At 35.8% G+C, this 20,529-nt stretch overlaps 1 protein-coding gene across 1 annotated transcript; it reads right to left on the bottom strand.

Annotated features, from left to right (window-relative positions):
* Positions 1–19,423: 19,423 nt before the first annotated feature.
* LOC101709962 (olfactory receptor 8I2) lies at positions 19,424–20,353 on the bottom strand. The gene is given in 3 exon segments (XM_004869921.2): positions 19,424–20,013; positions 20,016–20,256; positions 20,258–20,353. Coding segments are annotated over 3 exon segments (927 nt in total).
* Positions 20,354–20,529: the final 176 nt, after the last annotated feature.

Below are 20,529 nucleotides of genomic sequence, written 5' to 3'. Positions count from 1 at the left end.
AAAAATACCTGGAGGGCCAGGGATTTAGCTCAGTGGTTCCACTGCCTGCCTCACAAGCACAAGGTCCCAAGTTCGATCCCCAGTTCCAAAAAAAAAAAAAAAAATACCAGGACAGTGGAAAGTGGAGAATGGAAATAGTCCATTAATATATGAGATTACTAATACCTTTATGTGATGAAAGAAGAGCCCTAGAAATATATCAAACAATAAATATTTATTAATTTATTAACCCTAATCTCAAAGAAAGACAAGCAGGTATATCTATGAATATAGATTCTAGAAAAGACAGATATTGAAGTTAAGTAAAAAAAGATTGTAAGCAATACTGATGTAATAAAAGGCATAATTGTGTCACTGATTTGAAAATATGAGAAATATATTACATTTTAAACTATTTGGATAAAATAACAAACAGGTTTAAATTATTAAATCATTGACAAATCATAAATCTTAAAATAGAAATGTTGCACTTCAGAAATCTAAAATGATGAAAGGTTCTGAATCCACATGGGTCACAGGAACACACCTGTGATTTCTCACCGATTTTTCAAATTGGTAAATTCAGTACATTTCACGTTCAAAACATTATACATTGAGAGGCATAATTTTTCTCATGCACTAATTGGATGGTAATCTTACATGTCTCAATTATACAGAGTTTATTATATCATAAACTTTAAGGTGAATAAAGAAAGTGGAAAAGATTGCAAAAGAAAGGACAGGAATTGTGTTAAATATATATGAACATATATTAATAACCACCGATTTACAAACACATGCCCAAATCAGGCTACAATAGATATATATTTCTCTTTATATATATTAATCATTTTCTAAATTGTCTTCAACATTAAGATATATCATTACTCCTATAACTCAGTTCTACTTTAATATAAAACCTAATGCTAAAGTGGGAACTGCTTCCCTATATTTTTGCTGTATGTTAATTTTTAAATTAATTTCAATAAGAGATTTGTAAACATAAAGGAACACTATTCAGAAATATGTAGTGTTTATTATATCAAAATGTTATAGGATTCCAAGCCTTCTGTTGATAATTACTGGCACTTATTTTATTGTCCTAAAAGTTTTATATCTATCCTTTGATGAGAGAGACAAGGAATTATTATATATCATGCAGGTGGGCATACTGAATCTTATTATTTCAGTGAATTAGTGTTGATCAAATGCTAGAGAAGCACTAGATCTAGAATTTAAATAATGCAATTATTATTTGTTTTTTTTTTTTTCATATCAGGGATTGAACTCAGGACCTTCCCATTGTGAGGCAGGTTACAGAACCCCTGAGCTAAATTCCAAGACCTAAATGCAGTAATCTTCACTTGAAAGCAATTAATCTAAACTTTGTTGCTGAAAATCACTATAAATAGAATGATATATGAAAAATGAATTGCTTTTTCATTATAAAATTATTTTAAATTGAGGTTTGCATAAATATATTGATGTAGTATATAAAATTACAAAAATTTTCACTTTTTGCACAAAAATTTTTCTTAACAGGGCAGATTTTCTACACCTTAGATTTAACATTTATTTGATGACTCCAAATTATAATATGAATTTGTAAGTACCTATCTCTCAAAATATCCAACATCATGTTAGTTAAGTAAAGTGCAGCTGGAAAGGGGAAACAATTTAATTTTTTTTCAGTGAGAACAATGAATTTCTGAAAAGAATAAAAGACATGGGGAAAAGTGTAAATGTCTAGCATAACAGTAATTTTAATTGTCTACAAACCACTCTTTTCTTCAGGATTCTTAGGGCAGCTTTCTTCACCTCTTTGTTTCTGAGACTGTAAATGAGAGGATTCAGCATGGGGATCACAATTGTGTAAAACACAGAAGCCACCTGATCCCTTCCCAAGGAGTAAGATGTCTTTGGTTTTAGGTAAGTAAAGATTGTACTGCTGTAGAAGATGCTGACTCCCAGTAGATGGGAGGCACAGGTGGAGAAGGCTTTCTTCTTTCCAGCAGTGGAATTAATTTTCAGGATATTGGAGAGGATGGACAGATAGGATCCAGATATGGTGATGAGGGACAGCCCTAAATTCGATCCAGCACAAATGAATATAATGATTTCAACCTCAGAAGTGTCACTGCAGGACAGGGCTAAAACTGGAGTTGTGTCACAGAAGTAGTGCTGGATGACATTAGACTTGCAGAAGTGCAGTTGGCTCATGGAAACCGTAACCACAGTGCAATATACAAAGGCAACAACATAGGAGCCAGAGACCAGGGCATGGCACAGTCTTGTGGACATAATGACTGGATAGTGCAGGGGGCTACTGATAGCTACATAGCGATCATAGGCCATTGAGGAGAGAAGGAAAAATTCCACAGCAACAAAAATTATAAAAAAGGACATCTGGGTGAAGCAGCCCAGGAAGGAGATGCTCTTGGTGGAAGTCAGTAAGTTCTCTAAGGTTTTAGGGGTGATGACACTTGAGTAGCTGAGGTCAAGAAGTGACAGGTGAGTGAGAAAAATGTACATGGGGGTGTGAAGCTGGGGATTCAGGAGAATGATCAGTATCATCCCTGTGTTCCCCAGCACCGTGATCAGGTAAATCAGGAGAAAAAGCACAGAGAGGACCAGCTGTGTCTCTGCATAATCTGTCAGCCCCATGAGGATGAAGCCAGGCACACCGGTGTAGTTCCATCTATCCATGGTGTCCTGCTACATTTATCTGTTGAATAAGAAATTTTAATAGTTGCCCCGTCTCCAAAAATATTTTCATGTGAATTCCTCAGTATTTTTCATTGCCTTCCTAGAAATTAATGAAAACCATTCTGAAGAAGAGTGAAAAAATACAATCGCCATGTATACATATGGGTATAAAATGCCATTTGTTTCTGATACATTCAAGGTTTACATCCTGTTTGTAGCATGAAACCAATGCTATTCAAAACTCTTTTGGTTATTAACATATTCAATTCTCAGGAAATATTATACTGTAAGGACTCTTATCCACATTCTTAACTTTGGGAAAAGGGCACAGAAATTACTTATGTAAAGAAGAGCAGTTACATATTACCACCAATTCTACCTGGATATTTTTACTTCTGGTAAGAGACTTACAATACTGTGTTTCAGATCAGGATTTGTTTTACCAATCCTGAATGAGGATATATAGTAGACCATGCTAAAAACCATTTTTATTGTTTTTTTCATTGTCCTTTTATTCCCAAGGATGTATTATACTAATTATAGTAATTTCTGTCTGGTGAATTAGGTGAATCACAATAATATTAAATTTCTGAATATATAGTAACTCAGACAGAAAAATAAATCTTTAAAACTTTTGCAATTTTAAAAATAGGCTGGTTCTCCAGCTTCCACTGGCTAAAAGCAAGAATACTCTTCGTGCCCCCACTCATATGACTCCACACAGAATTACTGCTCAGTCTCAGAAATATCATGACTGCCTGAGAAGAACATTCAGATACCACCCCAGGAGGTCAAGGTCTGCTTTAAATTGGAAAAGGGAGCTTGGAATCACCCGGACATAAAAGCCCTGGCAGAAATTAACACAGGGAGACAGAGATTTGTGGGGAGAAGAGACTCCTGTCTCTCCCGTGGAGTGAATAAACCCCTTTCTTTCCCCCAAAATGACTTTTCCCCACCTTTGTTGAGGCAGCCAGAAGCAGTATGGACCTTCAGCTCTGGTAACAATGTACTTTTAAACTTGCCCTGCCAAAGCAATTTTCCTAAAACAATTATATTTTAGAATATGTACATTGCTTGAATGATGGAATGAGAGTTTCACAAACTCTATATTCCCTTTTCTGAAAATCTTAACATTACTTATGGTGAGGTCCAAATGATATGTGTGTACACATTTTTTCATAAAATCCTCTTTATTTTATCTAGTATAATCCCCTTCTGTTGTCAGAATGATACTTACTGTGCACCAAAGTTGCTGAAAAAATTGTTTTCCTATGTTGTCTGTTTAGAAATTTGTCAAGCACAAAATATTCTCAGAAAGTAAGAAGCCATATAGTGAATGGAAAATTATTGTAATCATGTTGTTTTCCTAGGGTAATTTATTTTTATGTTTTTCTGCATCCATCTTTTTATTCTGAAGTAAACTGTATTACCCTAGAAATTTTGTTCCAGTCTTGATCAGATTGAAAGGTCACCCCGAAGTTTCCTCTGAAAAGAGTCAGAAGGAGACCTATGAATGGAAACAGGCCAGTGTGTGCCTCTCCTCCCAGTTGGCCTCATATACTGTGCATTCAGAACACTGCAGCCTTTGCTCATCCTTGGGGAGCAATTTCTAGGGATGATTTCTTGGCCTGATTCCAAGGAGAAAAGTTAAGTATTTGATAAGCATGAGATTTTGTCTTTTCCCTTAGAAGTCCCACATTTAGACCTAAACATTTCACCTCATCATATGATGCTCTAAACTTCTGCTGAACTTCATTAACTTACTCTTTAAATTGACACAGAGTTATATAAACTTATCAGGAAAAATGTTTACATTTGAGTGATTAATCAGGATTTTTTTGACTAGGAGTCATAATTTCTTTGCAGTTGACAATATGAAGGATTGAAAAATAAAATTTTTCATCTGGAAATGTTTCATACTCAAGTGAATGACATGGCCATAGACATAATGCTTATTCATTTGAAAAAATAGAAAACATTAAAATTCAAAGAAGAGAATAAAGCAATTCAAGACTTGTTACATTTTGTCTACATAATAGTAATTTTTTTCAGTATTTTCCCATTTGTGAGAAAAAACTAATTTGAATGTATACTTTTAAGTTTGCATAATTATTATACTACAGTCCATTGAATATTTTATCCTAATTTTATGACTCAATATATTCTGTCAGGACTGGTCATGTTAGCCTATTATTAAGGAGCCCCCTCATGTCTCATGCATTGGAGAGGACTCTAGTCTTCAGTAACAGAACTGAGAGGATAAATAGGCATGCTCAGGCCCCACAGGAATGGGGAAGAACTTACATTTTGGTTTTTCTCTCTATCTGGCTTCATGTACAAGTTACATTCATGTAATATGTTTTATGATTTTAGTGTACCTGATTTGTTTTATTTTATAAAAGAAAAATAAGCAGAAGGACATAACCAAACTGGATACTCCCATAAAATTGGTAAGGGTTAGTGGGAAAATATCTACTTTGTTATATATAGTCATGTAAGATGTTGTCTTGAGAAGAATAACAAGAAATTAAAACATAATAGTAAAGCTCATGAGCTTTATGAAGGGGTAATTGAGGGTTAGGGTTAGGGTCTTGTTGCTGAACTTTTTTTTATGAGGGTGAATTCTTAGCACTGCTTTATGAAGACAGAATAAAAAATGATCACTAATGTCAATATCTAAAGAACAAATCATTCACCAACATATAATTACAAATTTCTTTGAGCAATTCTCCAACATATTTTCTAATTTAGGATCAGAAGGGAGAAGGGAAGAATTAGGTAGGTTGGGGGGAAAGGCCTTAATGAATATATATATATATATATATATATATGTGAGGGAAGGAAGGGATACTCAAGAGTTATGGGAGGAGGAGGAATAAAGAAGAGAAAGGAGGGGAATATAAATGAAAAGGGAGAGAAATAGGGGTGAGTGGAACCAATTAAAGAATTAGCAGATACACATGTGCTAGAATGTTAGAAAGCCTGTGAAACAACCCTGGCAGGAGAAAACCTAACAAAACAAGGTAAGACCCTGGAGGTGCACACACAATAGCATAATGCTTACAAAATCACACACATGGTGATTCTGCCGCCTTGTGGTTGCATCTGGACTGGAGAGCAGTATTTCCTGTAGAATTCCACTGTGGGACAGGGCCTAATAGAAGGGGCAATATGGAAATCACACTGTCTTTCCCTGTGTCTCCTTCTCACCCTCTGTCCAGGTGGGAGAGGCCATTTCCTGTAGTCAGGAGCTGAGCTCCACCTTTCATGATGACCCTTGTCCTCTGCCAGGTTTGCTCTTAGGGAGCCTGGACCTCAGTTGCCCTCATCCCCTCTGCTCTTGGGAGAAAGAGTGGGGGTTGGATGCAGTGTTTGCATACTCTGTGTTCAGGTCCCAACAATGGCCCCAGTACCTCAATTTCTAGGCCTTTCTCTCAGATGCTTGGATGCCCTGGGTTTATGTGCTGCCCTGGTTACTGTGAAAACATCTAAGAACTTTTTGGAGTAACCCAGACATAAAAGCCCTGGCGGAAAGTAACACAGGGAGACAGAGATTTGTGGGGAGGTGAGGCTCATGTCTCTCCTGTGAAGTAAATAAACCCTTTTCTTTCTACCAAAATGACTTCTCTCCTCCTTCTATGAGGAAGCTGAAGGGAGTATGGACCTTCAGCTCTGGTAACAATGTATTTTTTACTTGTCCATTCAAAATCAATTTTCCTCAAAAAATTATATTTTCAGAATATGTACGTTGTTTGTATTCTTTGATTTCACAAACTCTATTTTCCCTTTTCTGCACATCTTAACATTTCTTACCAGGAGGCAAAAAGGATATTTGTGTACATGTTTTTTGATAAATTCACCTTTATTTTATCTAGTATAATCCCCTCCTATTCTCAGAATGATACTTACTGTGTACCAAAGTTACTGAAAAAACTCTTTTCCAATGTTGTATGTTTAGAAATTTATCAGGAAAAAATATTCTCAGAAATGGAATAGGAAAACATATAGTGAACTGAAAATTATTGTAATCATGTTGTTTTCCTCATTGTAATTTATCTGTGTGTTTTCCTGCATTCATTTTATTTCCTAAGGAAAACTATATCACCCAAGAAATTTTGTTCAAGCCTTGATCAAATGGAAAGGTCACCCCGAAGTTTCCTCTGAAAAGAGTCTGAGGGAGACCTGTGAATGGAAAGAGACCAATGTGTGCCTTTTCTCCAAGTCAGCCTCGTATACTGAGCTTTCAGAACACTGCAGGATTCCGTCATCCTTGGGAACAATTTCCCTGAAAGATTTCTTGGCCTTATTTCAAGGAGAAAAGTTCAAGTATTTAACGAGCACTGGTTTTTCTCTTTCCCCTTAGAAGTCCCCATTTACAGCATGAACATTTCATCTTCCCATGTGATGTCCAAGTTTCTGCTGAACATCATTCATTTACCTTTTAAATTGAAACATAGTTATATAAACTTGCCAAGAATAATGTTTACATTTGACTGATTAATCAGGATTTATTTGACTAGAAAGTTAGAGAAGAAATTTCCTGAGACATAATATAATCACCATTGACATTATGACAGACAATCAAATTTTTCACCTGGAAATTTTTTTATACTTAAATGACTGACTTGGCAATAGGTGTAACACATATTCGTTAGGAAAAAATAGAAAAAAGTAAAATTCTAAGAAAAAATACAGGAATTCTAAACTTGTTGCAATTTGTTTACATAATAGTAATATTCTTCTGTCTTTTCCCTTTTCTGAGAAAAAAATATTTGGATGTGTTTTTGAGTTTGCATAATCAGTATAATACAACACATTGAGTATTTTATCCTAATTTTATGACAATATATTCTCCCAGGACCACTTATGTTAGCCTATTACTATGGAACCACCCATGTCTCATCCATAGGACAGGACTCCAGTCTTCTCTAACAGAACTGAGAGGATAAATAGGCATCCTCAGGCCACATGAATGGGGCAAGGCCTACATTCTGGTTGGTCTGCTGGCTGGCTTCTTTTACAAGCTGCATTCATGTAATATATTTTATCATTTTAATAAACTTTATTTTTTTATTTTATAAAAGAAAAATAAGCATAAAGACATAACTAGCCCCGATGCTACCATATATTAGGCAATGATTAGTGGAAAAATAACTGTACGATGTTGTTTTGAGAAGAATAACAAGAAATTAAAACTTAATAGTAAACCTGAAACATTTTATTAAGGCTTTCTTGAGGGTTAAGGTTAGTATCTTGTTGCAGGACTTTTCTGTGAGGTTGAATTCTTACCACTGCTTTATGAAGACAGAATAATCATCAGTAATATCAGTATCTGAAGAAAAAATTATTTGCCAATACATAATTTATAATTTGCTTGAGAAACTCTCCAACTTTTTTGCTAATTTAGGATCAGAAAGGAGGATGGATCAAGTAGATGGGGTGTGCTGGGATGAAAGACCTTAATGAGAACATTTACATAATGATCAATATTTATATGCACCAATAAAAAATACTCAGAAATGAATTGTGAGGTGTGTTGGCTTTAGCCTTGACATTTTCTAGCCTATTCTTACATAAAATTTTATGGAATAAATTTGCATACTTACCATAGTTAAATTATCTTTGCATTAACACCATCCCAATTAGCCAGAAATCCTAAGACAATTAGGAAATTTTCCTGCCTTTCAACAGCAATATTGTGCTTTTCTATGCAGCTTATTAGCTACTGGACAGTTTCATTAATGTCTGTACTTTCTGCGGTTATATTCCCATGAAATTTTTGGACTATTTCATTGTATCCCAGATGAGAAAACCATACACATAAATTTTAAATACTTGGCTTAATGCCACATAGCTTTATAGAATGATGTCCAAATTAAAAGATAAATTGCCTAGCAACAGATTTTCTGCTTTCATGATTACTTTGTATAAAGTAATGTAGGAATTTTCTGATATCTTCACCTTAGTATTGAAGATCTTTGTTACCTCAATGACAGGAATAAGAATTTTAATGTGTTCAAAATAATTTGTAGAAATTATTACTTCTGGATTTGATAAGTCATTGCATTCATTGGGACATTAGGGTTTACATATTTTTGGCATGAGTTAATAAGACACAGTCTCAAAAATATAAGAAAAAGGAAGAAAGGAAGGAGAGAGGGTGGGAGGGAGGAAGGAAGATAGGCATCAGAGACAACAGGAAGATAGGAAGGAAGAATGGAGAGAACATGGAAGAAGGCATAAAAGAAGGCATGAACAAGCAAGCAATGTAGCAGCAAAAGAACAGATTGGGAAGGATGAGTCAGAAAATGGCTGAGTTGAGGAACCATTATACTTTCTTTTTTCTTCTTAAATTCTTTTATTGGTATATTTTAGGTATACAATACATTTATATTTATCATTGGGCACTTGTACCTGTACATGATGTATCTTGGTTCTTATTTTTTCCACATTCCCTGTCCTCCGTTCACCCCCTCCATCCTTCCCCATTTATCAAGAGTTTGTTTCCATATTTTTCTTTTCTCATAAATTTCCTTTCTCTTCTTCCCTTTCCCCTTCCCCTCCCACTTCCCCTACCCCTTTGGACTTTTTCTTCCTATTTCAAATTATCAATTATTAGTTATAATTATTTTAATCCTAATTTACACTTTCACTTTTTCACACCAGAGTAACTATTCAGTATTTACACATGTGTGTCATATTTATTTCACTTAAGAGTATGGCCTCAATATGCATCCATTTAGCTATAAATGTCTCTAGTTTGTCATTCTTTATGGCTGAGTAGTACTCCAGTTTATAAAAAAGCCACATCTTCTTGATCCAGTTTCAAGTTGATGGGCACTTGGGCTGTTTCCAAGCTTTAGCTATTACAAACTGTGTCTCTATAAACATGGGTCCACATATATCTCTGTGGTATGATTCTTTTAATTCCTTTGGGAAGATACCCAGTAGGGGAATAGCTGGGTGGAACCTGTAGTCCTAGTTCTTTGAGGTATCTGCATACTGATTTCCAAAGTGGTTGCAGAAATCTGCACTCTCATCAACAATGGAAAGGGGTTCTTTTCTCTTGACACCCCCACCAGCGATTGTTATTGGTTGATATCTTGGTAGCAGCCATTCTTTTTGTTTGAGGTGGAATCTCAGTGTTGTTTCCATCTGCATCTCTCGAATGACTAGTGATGTTGAACATTTTTTCACAAGTTTATTTGCTGCCTTTTACTTTTTTGTCTGAGAAATGTCTGTTCATTTCAGATGCCCATTTTTTAATTAGGTGTTTAAATTTGGGGGGTCTGATTTTTTAAGTTCTTTTTATATTCTAGATAGTAGTACTTTGTCTGAGGTACAGATGCTAAAATGTTTTTCGACATTGTAGGTTGTGTCTTAACTCTGTTGGTGGTTTCTCTTGCAGTGCAGAAGCTTTTCAATAAAATGATGAGATCTCAGTTGATTCTTTGTGCTAGTTCCTGTGCTACTGAGGTTTTGTTCATAAAGTCTTTTCCTGTGACAATAGAAACTGTTACATTTTCAAGATTCAGAAGTTAGGGCCAGGGATTTAGCCTAGTGGTACTGGGCCTGCCTTCCAAGCACAAAGTCCTTAGTTTGATCTCCAGAACACACACACAAAAAAGATTCACATGTTGAAAGTGCACTGGTAAATGTGGTGTTATACATAGAAATGATTCTTGAGGTAATAGCCATGGATAAGAGAGATTCCATTTGCACATAAGTAGTAAAAACCTACAGTGAAACTGGACAGCAAAATGTTTTCTGACCAGAAAATTCTTGCACTGTAGGTAACTAGGTAGCAAACAAAAGGCTCTTCTGAGCTCTGACCCCTCACACACCTAAAACATGGAAGTGTCTCACTCAGATTTGTCCAGACATTTTTTCTCCATTGTTCTTTATTCTCAGTAGAGTTTCTGTTACCACTGCTTCCCACCATATGTAAATAAGGTGGAACCTATTGTACCTTTCTATCCAAGTGCCTCAACCAATGAACTAAATGTTAAGTATCTTTCTGTATCTTCACCCCTATTTTCCCAAACCTATGAAAATCCTGTTCACCACCCAGATGGGACTGATCTCTTTTTAGAGAAGTCCCCGATCAGTTGGCTAGTGAAATAAACCTGTCCCCAATTTCCAGGGTGTGTCCTCAGTTCTTCTCGGTCTGACTCTGTTATAGCTACAATACCTCCTAGAGCTACAGTACCTCCTAGAGCTACAATACTGTAAGTTATATTCGCTACAATATCTTGGTTCATTGGCTGGGAAGATTGACTGTGCTGATAAATTTAAAATCATGGTGGAAGTCTTTTCAGGAGGAGCAAAGATTTGACCTGGCACTGGATGGAAAGACACATGTTCAGAGATTTCTCTGTCTCCATGGAAGACTGGGGATAGACTGCTCACTGTACCACTTGCAATTCCCCCAGAACCAGAAGGAAAGGGAACATGGTTCTAGTTTATTCCCACATGGTCATTGGATAAAGTAAGACTGCTGGGACACACCAGTTGTTTGCTATCTGTTTAATCCTGCCCCATTTGGGCAGAAGGAGGGCCTGGACAACCCTCTAGAAGAACAAAATCTTCCTTTGTTTTGGAATGAGAACAAGATTCTCACTTGTCTTTGGTATAAACTTCAATCTTGCCTCCTGGATTGTTTTGTTTGTTAGTTCAAATTAGTTTAATTATTGCCAGCCTCTGCCTGCCATCCTGCAAGGACAAAGTCCCTGGGGAAAGAGGGTTGGCCTGTTTAGACTCTGAGTGCCTAGAGTTTAAATATCAGCCCTGATTGTTGGCTTGTTTTGTTTGGTACTTCAACTCAGTTTAATTATTGCCAGCCTCTGACTTCATCTGTGAGAGGATAAAGTTCCTGGGGAAGGAGGATTGAAATGTTTAGCCTCTGAATGCCTGTCCTGTGAATGTGTGATTGAATGTAATTGTACAGCTACATGAATCTGAGATTCTGTAGACTCATTTATATAGGACAAACAGAGGTCTTAAGTGACATTCCTCCTTAGTCTGGATGTTCTTAAAGTTGGTATGAGGCATGTAGCCAGATTACCACCTGAATGAATTTTCCTCTGGAAGGTCTCCCACCCTTTGTCCATCTCAACACCTTTCAAGGGAACACTACTCACACCTACGGAACTAGCCAGAATGGGTGCAAGTCAGTTTCAGGCTACGGTGTTCATATTTAGCTCCAAAGAGTGTCACCAATCTCTTTCTACAACCAAAGCTTGCCTGAGTGCAACCCCCTAGAGAGAGTTACAGTGACCTCTGTAATTGTAATTCCCTTTAGTGGGAACAATCACATGTGGCTGCCAAACTACTGTGACTACAGAAGCAACAATCAAATGCCTGTATAGCTGGACAATCCAGTAAAGTAAGCTGTCAGCTCAGGGCCCATCTTAAAACCCTTTTTTCTTTCCCAGGTATAAAAAGTTTATAGTCCTTTTGATTCTTATTATGAGAGATCTCTGTTCATTCACCTACAAAGTTCTCAATAGTCTTATTTATAGTTACAAGCCTACAAATGATAAAAGCATTATTATAATTCAAGTTGGCCAAATACATCTGAGTGCACTCTGGTTTATAAACAAGTTGTCTTATGTACATGTCTGTCTGTTTAATTTGTTACAACATGAACAGCTATTTTGTTTGAGCTCAACAACTTTTTCTTTTGGACTTTTGGATTTTTTTAAGTTGTTTGCCTGTAGTTGAAGTGGGATTATAGATAAAAGTAACTAAAGATATGCTTCCCCCAGGTTGCCCAATGAACCAAATAATGTCAACTGGTTTTGCAAGTATATTACATATTGCTGTCTATATATAATAACTTGGGAATTTTTCATTGGTCCAAGTATTTCATTGTTGTGATCTGGCTCTCATAGATCTTCCAAGAATTTCTTAAGATAATTAAATAAAGAACCTTGGGCTTAGGAAAACTACTAGACCAGACTCCCCTTGGGTAATAAGGGAACACCTGCTTGAGAAAAAATTTATTCGAGCCTTTCCCAAAGGGGATCCCAATAATCTCCATACTATTGTGGGAAATACACTACTAAACATATTATTATTATAAAATGCAGACATTGGTCATTGTCAAATGGCTAAGTTTACTGTGGGAAAACAAGAATTTATTTAAAATGCTCTTATGCAAAACACAATTAAGGGACAAAGGGTTTCAGGTAACTGATACTCATTGTTATGAATGAGAAACTAGAGCCCTTTATAGCTAAATGGATGCATATTGAGGAGATACTCTTAAGTGAAATAAATAGGACACACATGTAAATACCAAATAGTTTCTCTGGCATGAGAAACTGAAAGAGTAAATAATGATTACAGTGAATAACTGATAAAGTGAAATAGGAAGGAAAGGTCCAAAGGGGTAGGGGAATTGGGAATGGTAGGGGAAAGGAAAGAAGAGAAAGGAAAAATTGTGAGAAAAGGAAAAAATGGAAAGAAAGTCTTTGTAAATAGGGAAAAAGGAGGGGGTGAAGGAAGGACAGGAAATGGTGAAAAAATAAGAGCAAAGATATATCATGTTAAGGCACAAGTGCCCAATGTAAATATATTGTATACCTAAAATGTGCAAGGAAAAGAATCTAAGGAAAACATATAGAATAAAAATTAGAGGTGGCATATTTTGTTATTTTTCCCACTAAGTTTACTGGTACATTTTAGATATAAAATACAGTTACATTCATCATTGGGATCTTGTACCTTTATATGATGTATCTTTGTTCAGATTTTTTCCCCTTCCCCTGCCCTCCCTTCACCCCCTCCATCCTTCCTTATTTGCAAAGACTTTGTTTCCATTTCTTTCCTTTTCTCATATTTTTTCTTTTCCCTTCTTTCCTTTCCCCTACCCCTCCCACTTCCCCTATTCCTTTAGACCTTTTTTTCCTATTACACAATATCAATTATACATTTTTAAAATTACAATATCAAAATTTAGAGAACATTACCACAGATTTTACAGCATGTAAAAGGATATAGAAAGCCTATTACAAAAATCTTTTTTTGAAATAAATTTGACAGCTTCTAAGGAGTAGCTTGGAAGACAAATTAATGAAACTGACTCTGGAGTAAATATAAAATTTGAATAGCACCTATTAAAGAAAGTATATTCCTAGCTTGAAAACCTACCCAACATGACAACAACAGGCCCATAAACATTTTAACTGAGGAATTATATCAAACATTTAAAGCAGAATAAAGAAGGAACATTTCTCCCCTCATTTTAGGAAATCAACATTGTGCAAATATTAAAACTGGATAAAGATAATAGAAGGAAAAAGTATGAATATAGATAAAAATTTGTTTAAGAAACAAACTATTAGAAGTCAGATCTGGAAGTAGGTAGAAAGTGGTTTTATTACAGGGATAGCAGTGTTGGTTCAGCATTGGAAGATCCACCCCCATAAGTCATCATTTTAACAGAGGAAAGGAAAAGGCCATATGATCCTGTCAGCAGTTGCAGAAAAAGTATTGGACTAAATTCTACAGATTTCATGGTAAAAGCTGTCAGGAGATTAAAAGTAGAACAGAACCTTCTCAACAGATAAGACATGTACTCCATACTTCAGCAAAAAATGCCTCAAATGAATGGAAAAGGTACAATACTTTCTCCCTAAGGTGGGGAACAAGGGCAGATATCCCTACTCTTCATCTTTCCATTAAACTTTGAAACATAGGCCCAAACCTAAATAGTCTGGCAATTAAAAGAAACAATTACCATAGGATTGGCAAGGTATAATTAAAACCTTTATATGTAGATGAAATGATCATCTACAGAGAAAATACTAAGAAATATTTGGGAGCCCATAGAACTTGTATCTGAATTTAACAGGATTATAAAACACAAGGTATATATAAAAATTCAGGTCTATGTATACTTGGTGTAAATAAAGAATTGGATGTCTTGAATTTAAAAGTTATGTAGGAGTACAAAGGACCTAGAAAAGTAAGAAGGAAAAAGAAAAACAGTGTTGGAAGACATTTATTACCTAATTTTAAGACTTCCTCTAAAGCTACAGTAGTCAAGGCAGTGTTGGCGTAAGGAAAGGCATATAGATCATTGGAATAAACAAAAAATCTGGAAATAGAACAACACATATATGGTCCACTGAGTTTTGAAAGATTATTTAACATTAACATTTTATAGAATATAAGCTCAAGATCAGAGGAAAAGATAGTGTTTTCAGCAAATGGTGCTTGAACATCTGTTAGCTGTATGTTTAAAATTAACCTCAAACCCTTTATTTCCATATATAAAGACAACTTGAAAGGATCTATGAACCTAAATATGAAAGACTACAACTATAAAACTTTAAGAAGAAATTATAAGGGAAAATGTTCATGAATTTAGCATAGGCAAGAATTTTCTAGGATACAAAATACATGATGTATAAAAGAAAAAAATGATAAATGAGATTACATCAAAATTTAGAACTTTAAATGACATCATTAATAAAATGAAAAGTAGTCCTTAAAGAGACCATATTTATAATACTTATAACCTATAGCCAGAATACATAAAGGACTCTTACAGCTCATTAATAGACAACCCAATTAAAAAGTAGACACAAGAAGATGATAAATAGCCAGTACAGCACAGGAATGGTGTGCAATACTATAATCAGAAAAATACTAATCAATACAATAGCAAGATCTTATTATATACTCGTTAGGGAGATGAAGTTAAAAGTTTTCAATGAACAGATGTCAGCTTAGGTGTAAACCAGTTAGAACTTTTGAATACTGCTAATGTGAATGTAAAATGATATAACCATTTTGGAAAACAATATAGAAATTATTGGAATAATGTTAAGAAGCAACAGTTCTCAAGTTTTTACTTAAGAGGAATGAAAACATATGTTCACAATAGATTTGTACATACAAGTTTACTATCCCTTATGTGAAATTCTTGGGACCAGAAGTGTTTCAGATTTTGGGTTGAAATCCACTTGATCTCCTGCCTTTTTTCAGGTACCTGTCACATGGAGTATTGTTTTCCACCCTTTAACTTTCAGTCTATGAGTTTATTTTTGAATTAAGTGTGTTTCTTGTATGCAGCATATCTTTGGATCTTGCTTCTTGACCCATTGTGCCAGTCTATTTTTTTTGAATGGTGAATTGAGACCATTAATATTGATGGTTATAGCTGATACGTATTGATTTATCATTGCCAAAACTTTTTCTTTTTGTTGGATGCTCCCACTTTACATTTATTTTCTTGTGGCACCCAACTGATTCATTCTGCTGCCCTTTCTGGGGTTGTGATCCTCATTGTCTTTTCCTAGGATATTGTCTAAAATTATTTGGAGCAGTGATTTGGTATTCATGAAGTTCCTAAGGTGGTCTCTTTCATGAAAGTATCTTATTTCTCCAGCAATTTTGAGAGATAGTTTTGCAGGATACATCAATCTGTGTTGGAGGCTGTTTTCCTTTAGGGCTTGAAATTCAGCACTCCAAGCTCTTCTTGCCTTGAGGGTTTGCATTGAGAAGTCTGCTGTGATTCTGATGGGCTTTCCTTTGTATGTGATTTATTTCTTTTCTCTAACTGCTTGTAGAAATTTGTTCCTCTGTTTGGTTTCTGGAATCCTCACTATTATATGCCTATGTGTAGAATATTTTTTATCAAGGCTAGTTGGAGTACTGTATGCCTCACTTATCTGTATGTCAAGTTCTTTTTCCTGCTTGGGAAGTTTTCTGCCATCACTTCTGTGAATAGTTTTTTGTTTGTTTGTTTGTTTTTTAATGTCATCTGCACTCTCTCCTATTTCTTCATTGACTCCAATCAGCCTTATGTTATCCTTCTTTGCATCATCTAGCAGCTGCTGGATTGATTTCTGGTGGTTCCTTACAATTTTAAAGAAAATTTTCTTTTCCTGGTCAGTAATTGCAATCATATCTTCTATATCTGAAATTCTGACCTTACATTGGCTCATTCTGCTGCATAAGCTTTCAATGGAGATTTTAATCTCCTGGAAATCTGTTTGCCACTGTTTTATGGATTCCATTTGTTTCCTATGTTGGGATTCCATCATGTTCCTCAGCTCCTCTAATTTTTATCTGTGTCCTCTCCAGATTTATTAATCATGTCTTGCATTATGGGCACAATCTCTACTGTTATGTGAGAAATTATTTCTGATTCCATTTTTTCCAGATCCTCTTTTATTGCCAGTTCAGGGAGTCCAGGTGGTTGAGTATCAGATTGTTCCATCTCATTTCTCTTTAGGTTGCTGTAGGTGATCTGGAAGTCTGTTTTTGAGTCTTGTTTCTGTGTTTTCTCATTTTGATGGGGTAGGGGGTGCTGGAGCCCACATGGCTCACATCCTGTGTACTGGGCACAGTGCTATGATGCCTCAGAAGCCTTCTCCTGGGCACTGGGAGCAGCTCCTTGTTATTTTTAAATAATCATTTTACATTATATTATATTTTGATCAGAAAATAAGACTCAATTCAAGCTTTGAAAATTTATGAAATATCTGATCAAATAGTATAAATAACTCAAAGATTCTGACAAAGAAGATTCAAATGCTGATATGGATGTCTAGTCTTAAATCAACTATATAGTATGTACAGATAATAAATTCTAAGCAAGTAGAAATAGAGGTCCAAAAATAATTGCTACAGTATGTTAGATGGTGAGATGTAAAAACATAAAGAATACTATGTGAAACAGCATGAGTTACCTTGTGCCACGTGTTTTCTTTATGAGAGGTACAGGGTGACACAGGAAGTATGAGATCTCCTAACGAGTGACCCCAGACATCTATGTCATATGTATATACAGCATGTAACTTCCATATATTTAATACTATGACCATTCAAAAGATGACACTTGATAAGGAGTGTCTCTATAATTACTATGTCATATTACTATATACGTATTTTGAGAAATTTTAGAAACACAAGTTTTAGCAAAATGGTTTTATAAAACACTATCTATGCACAAATATTTGAACATCCAAGAAATATACAAATGTAAGACAGAATCCATTACCCTAAAGAATACATAATTGCACTTTGAAAAGCCAATAATGACACAGAGAAAGGACTTAGTGACAAATCATATTGATATATTTGTAGATATTGTTAGGATTAAAAATATTACAAAGCAAAAGAACTTGCAGTCTTCTTCTAGAGAAATTTTATAAATAGTTATTTTCTTTGTAAAATGGTTATTTTTCTTAGTAGAAGATTATATCATATCAACACAATCTTTGTGGTTTCTTTCAATATATATTCTACATATCATAGCCTGACTCTAGTTGCTATTCAACAATTTATATACAGTTAATGCAGTATTCAGTGATATATTTTTTCCAATGGACATTTTTGAAAAATACTAAGGAAATGTTATTAAATAGCAGACACTCTGCAGGAAAATAATTCACACAAGATGAATTCCTTCCTTTAGTATTAATCATTTAACAGTGGCTTTCTGATTGAAAAATGAGAGAATCTCTATAGACCTGCTACATACATAAAACATTCCTTACATCTTTCTTTTCATTTATCTACCTGTAACATTTCAAACACACAAGTACATTGGGACACAAACTGACACATATTCCTAAATTTTATCAATTCCTTGGATTTAGGAAGACATTCTGTTCATGTGTAAATTGTGGCCCACTGTTTCAGTGTAGAGCCTTCTTGATAAATAGATCATATTTCGGTGTACATATATTTTTTGACTTATAATGCCTTATATCTGCTAAAATCGGTGTAAAATGAATACATCGTAAATGGAAAGTGTACTTAATACCCTGGACTTACCAATTGGCATTTCTTAGATTTACCTTCCTCAAAGCTGTTCAGGACACCCAAATGAGCATGATGATTCACCTAACACAAACACATTTTGTATTATACTGAGCATGTACATCCCAAAGTTTGGGAACCACAGGGCTCTAGGGCGTGCCATTCGTTGTCCTCATGACCCACAACTGGCATGAAGTCATGTTTCTGTTCTCCCCTCATGAGAAGTTTCAGGGTTGCATGGCCAGCATGAGGAGAGATCAAAATTCAAACTCTGACGTAGGATTTCTCATGAATATGTTTCATTTTCACACAATGAGAGAGTAAAACAAAAACCTACATGCCAAACTATGGCAAATCTAGAACTGTCATCAAAAATCATATGGTTAAAAATTTTAAACTGTGACCAGGTGACTTCATAGTATAGAGAGATTTCACTGCCCTACCTCTTGTCTATTGTCTGTGCCTGTACCAAAAATCACATGTATGTTTATAGTTAAATAAGTTTCACCCTCAGGTACCATTTTGGGATGCTAATAAAAGTCAAGGGTGCTTTGTCCTTAGTCACTTATTTCTCTACTCTATTTTCTTGTAGCTGAGAAAACACAGTGTCAGGCCATATCAAGGGGAGCTTAACAATTTTTAAATGTGCTCATATCCATGCTCACACATGGAAGTGTAGATGCATCTTTTACTACCCAGTGTATGCCATTTCTGAAGAAGAGATGTGCTCAAATTTCCTCCTAACACCATGACACAGATAAACAAATTACATAATAAAATACACGATTTCACAACACATAAACAAATTAAATAATGACTGCCTCCCAAATCTCAAGGCTCTAAGTTGGCATCAGTTTTTGTTATACCTTTAAGGTTACTCTGACATTTTCCTGATGGCTGGAATAATTAAATGGCCAGAAACATCCAGATTTCTTTTGAGTGCATCATCCAGAATCTGTTACAGAAACTGTTTCCTGTGCAGGGTTCTCAGGAGAGCATCTTTCACATCTTTGTTCATCAGGCTGTAGATGAGAGGATTCAGCATGGGGACAACAATGTTGTAGAACATGGAGGCCACCTGTGCCTGGGTCAGGCATGATGTGTTAGGCTGCATATATGTGAAAATCAGGTACCCGTAGAAGACGGTCACACCAGTGAGGTGAGAGGCACAGGTGGAGAAGGCTTTCTGCCTGCCTGCTGCAGACTGGATCCTCAGGATGGCCGAGAGGATGGCAACATAAGTGGTTGTGATGATCAGGAAAGAACTGAGGATCATGAACCCTGCTAGAACAAAGATCACCAGTTCCATGTTGAATGCGTCTGTGCAGGACAGGGCCAGCAGTGCTGTGGTGTCACAGAAAAAGTGATTGATGGTGGAGTCGCAGAAGGATGAACTGGTAATCACACACATGGAGACTAGAGAATTCGTGAAGCCTCTGGCATAGGGCATTTCTCCCAGCAGGTTGCACACTCCCTGGGACATGACCACGTTATACAGCAAAGGTTTTCAGATCATTACGAAATAATCATAGCCTATGGAGCCCAGAAAAAACATTCACTGCAGGCCAAGCCAACAAAAAAGTACATCTCAACAAAGCAGCCCACAAAAGAGATGTATTTCTGTTTGGGCTGCAGACTGACCAGTGCTTTGGGCATTACAGTGGAAGAATAGAAGATGTCAATGAATGCTAAGTTGCTAAGGAAAAAGTACATAGGCATGTGAAGTCGTGAGTCAGTTCTGATTAGCAAGATCAGTCCCAGGTTCCCCAAGACAGTGAAGAGAAAAAAAAAACAGGAACATCAGGAAGAGGCAGGCTCAGAGTTCAGGGTGACTTGCAAATCCAGAGAGGCTGAAGAGGGTCACCTCAGTGAAATTGTCCCCAGCCATTTCTGACAACTCGGGCTTTGTGCTAACCTGCTGAAGGAGCAAGAAAGTTAGAGAAAGATTCAAGTCCCGAGATGGAATTATCACAGCTGACTTAGACTCCTGGGACAACAATATAATTGATGGACAGCAAATAAGTTAGTTGAGAATTTATACTTATTTTACTTTATACAGAACTG

This window comes from Heterocephalus glaber, unplaced genomic scaffold, assembly GCF_053883595.1.
Source record: "Heterocephalus glaber isolate CG9 unplaced genomic scaffold, H.glaber_assembly_v1.0 deba00000896, whole genome shotgun sequence".
Classification (NCBI taxonomy): Eukaryota; Metazoa; Chordata; class Mammalia; order Rodentia; family Bathyergidae; genus Heterocephalus; species Heterocephalus glaber.
Note: the sequence above shows the minus strand (reverse complement) of the source record. Positions and strands in the feature narration are given on the sequence as shown.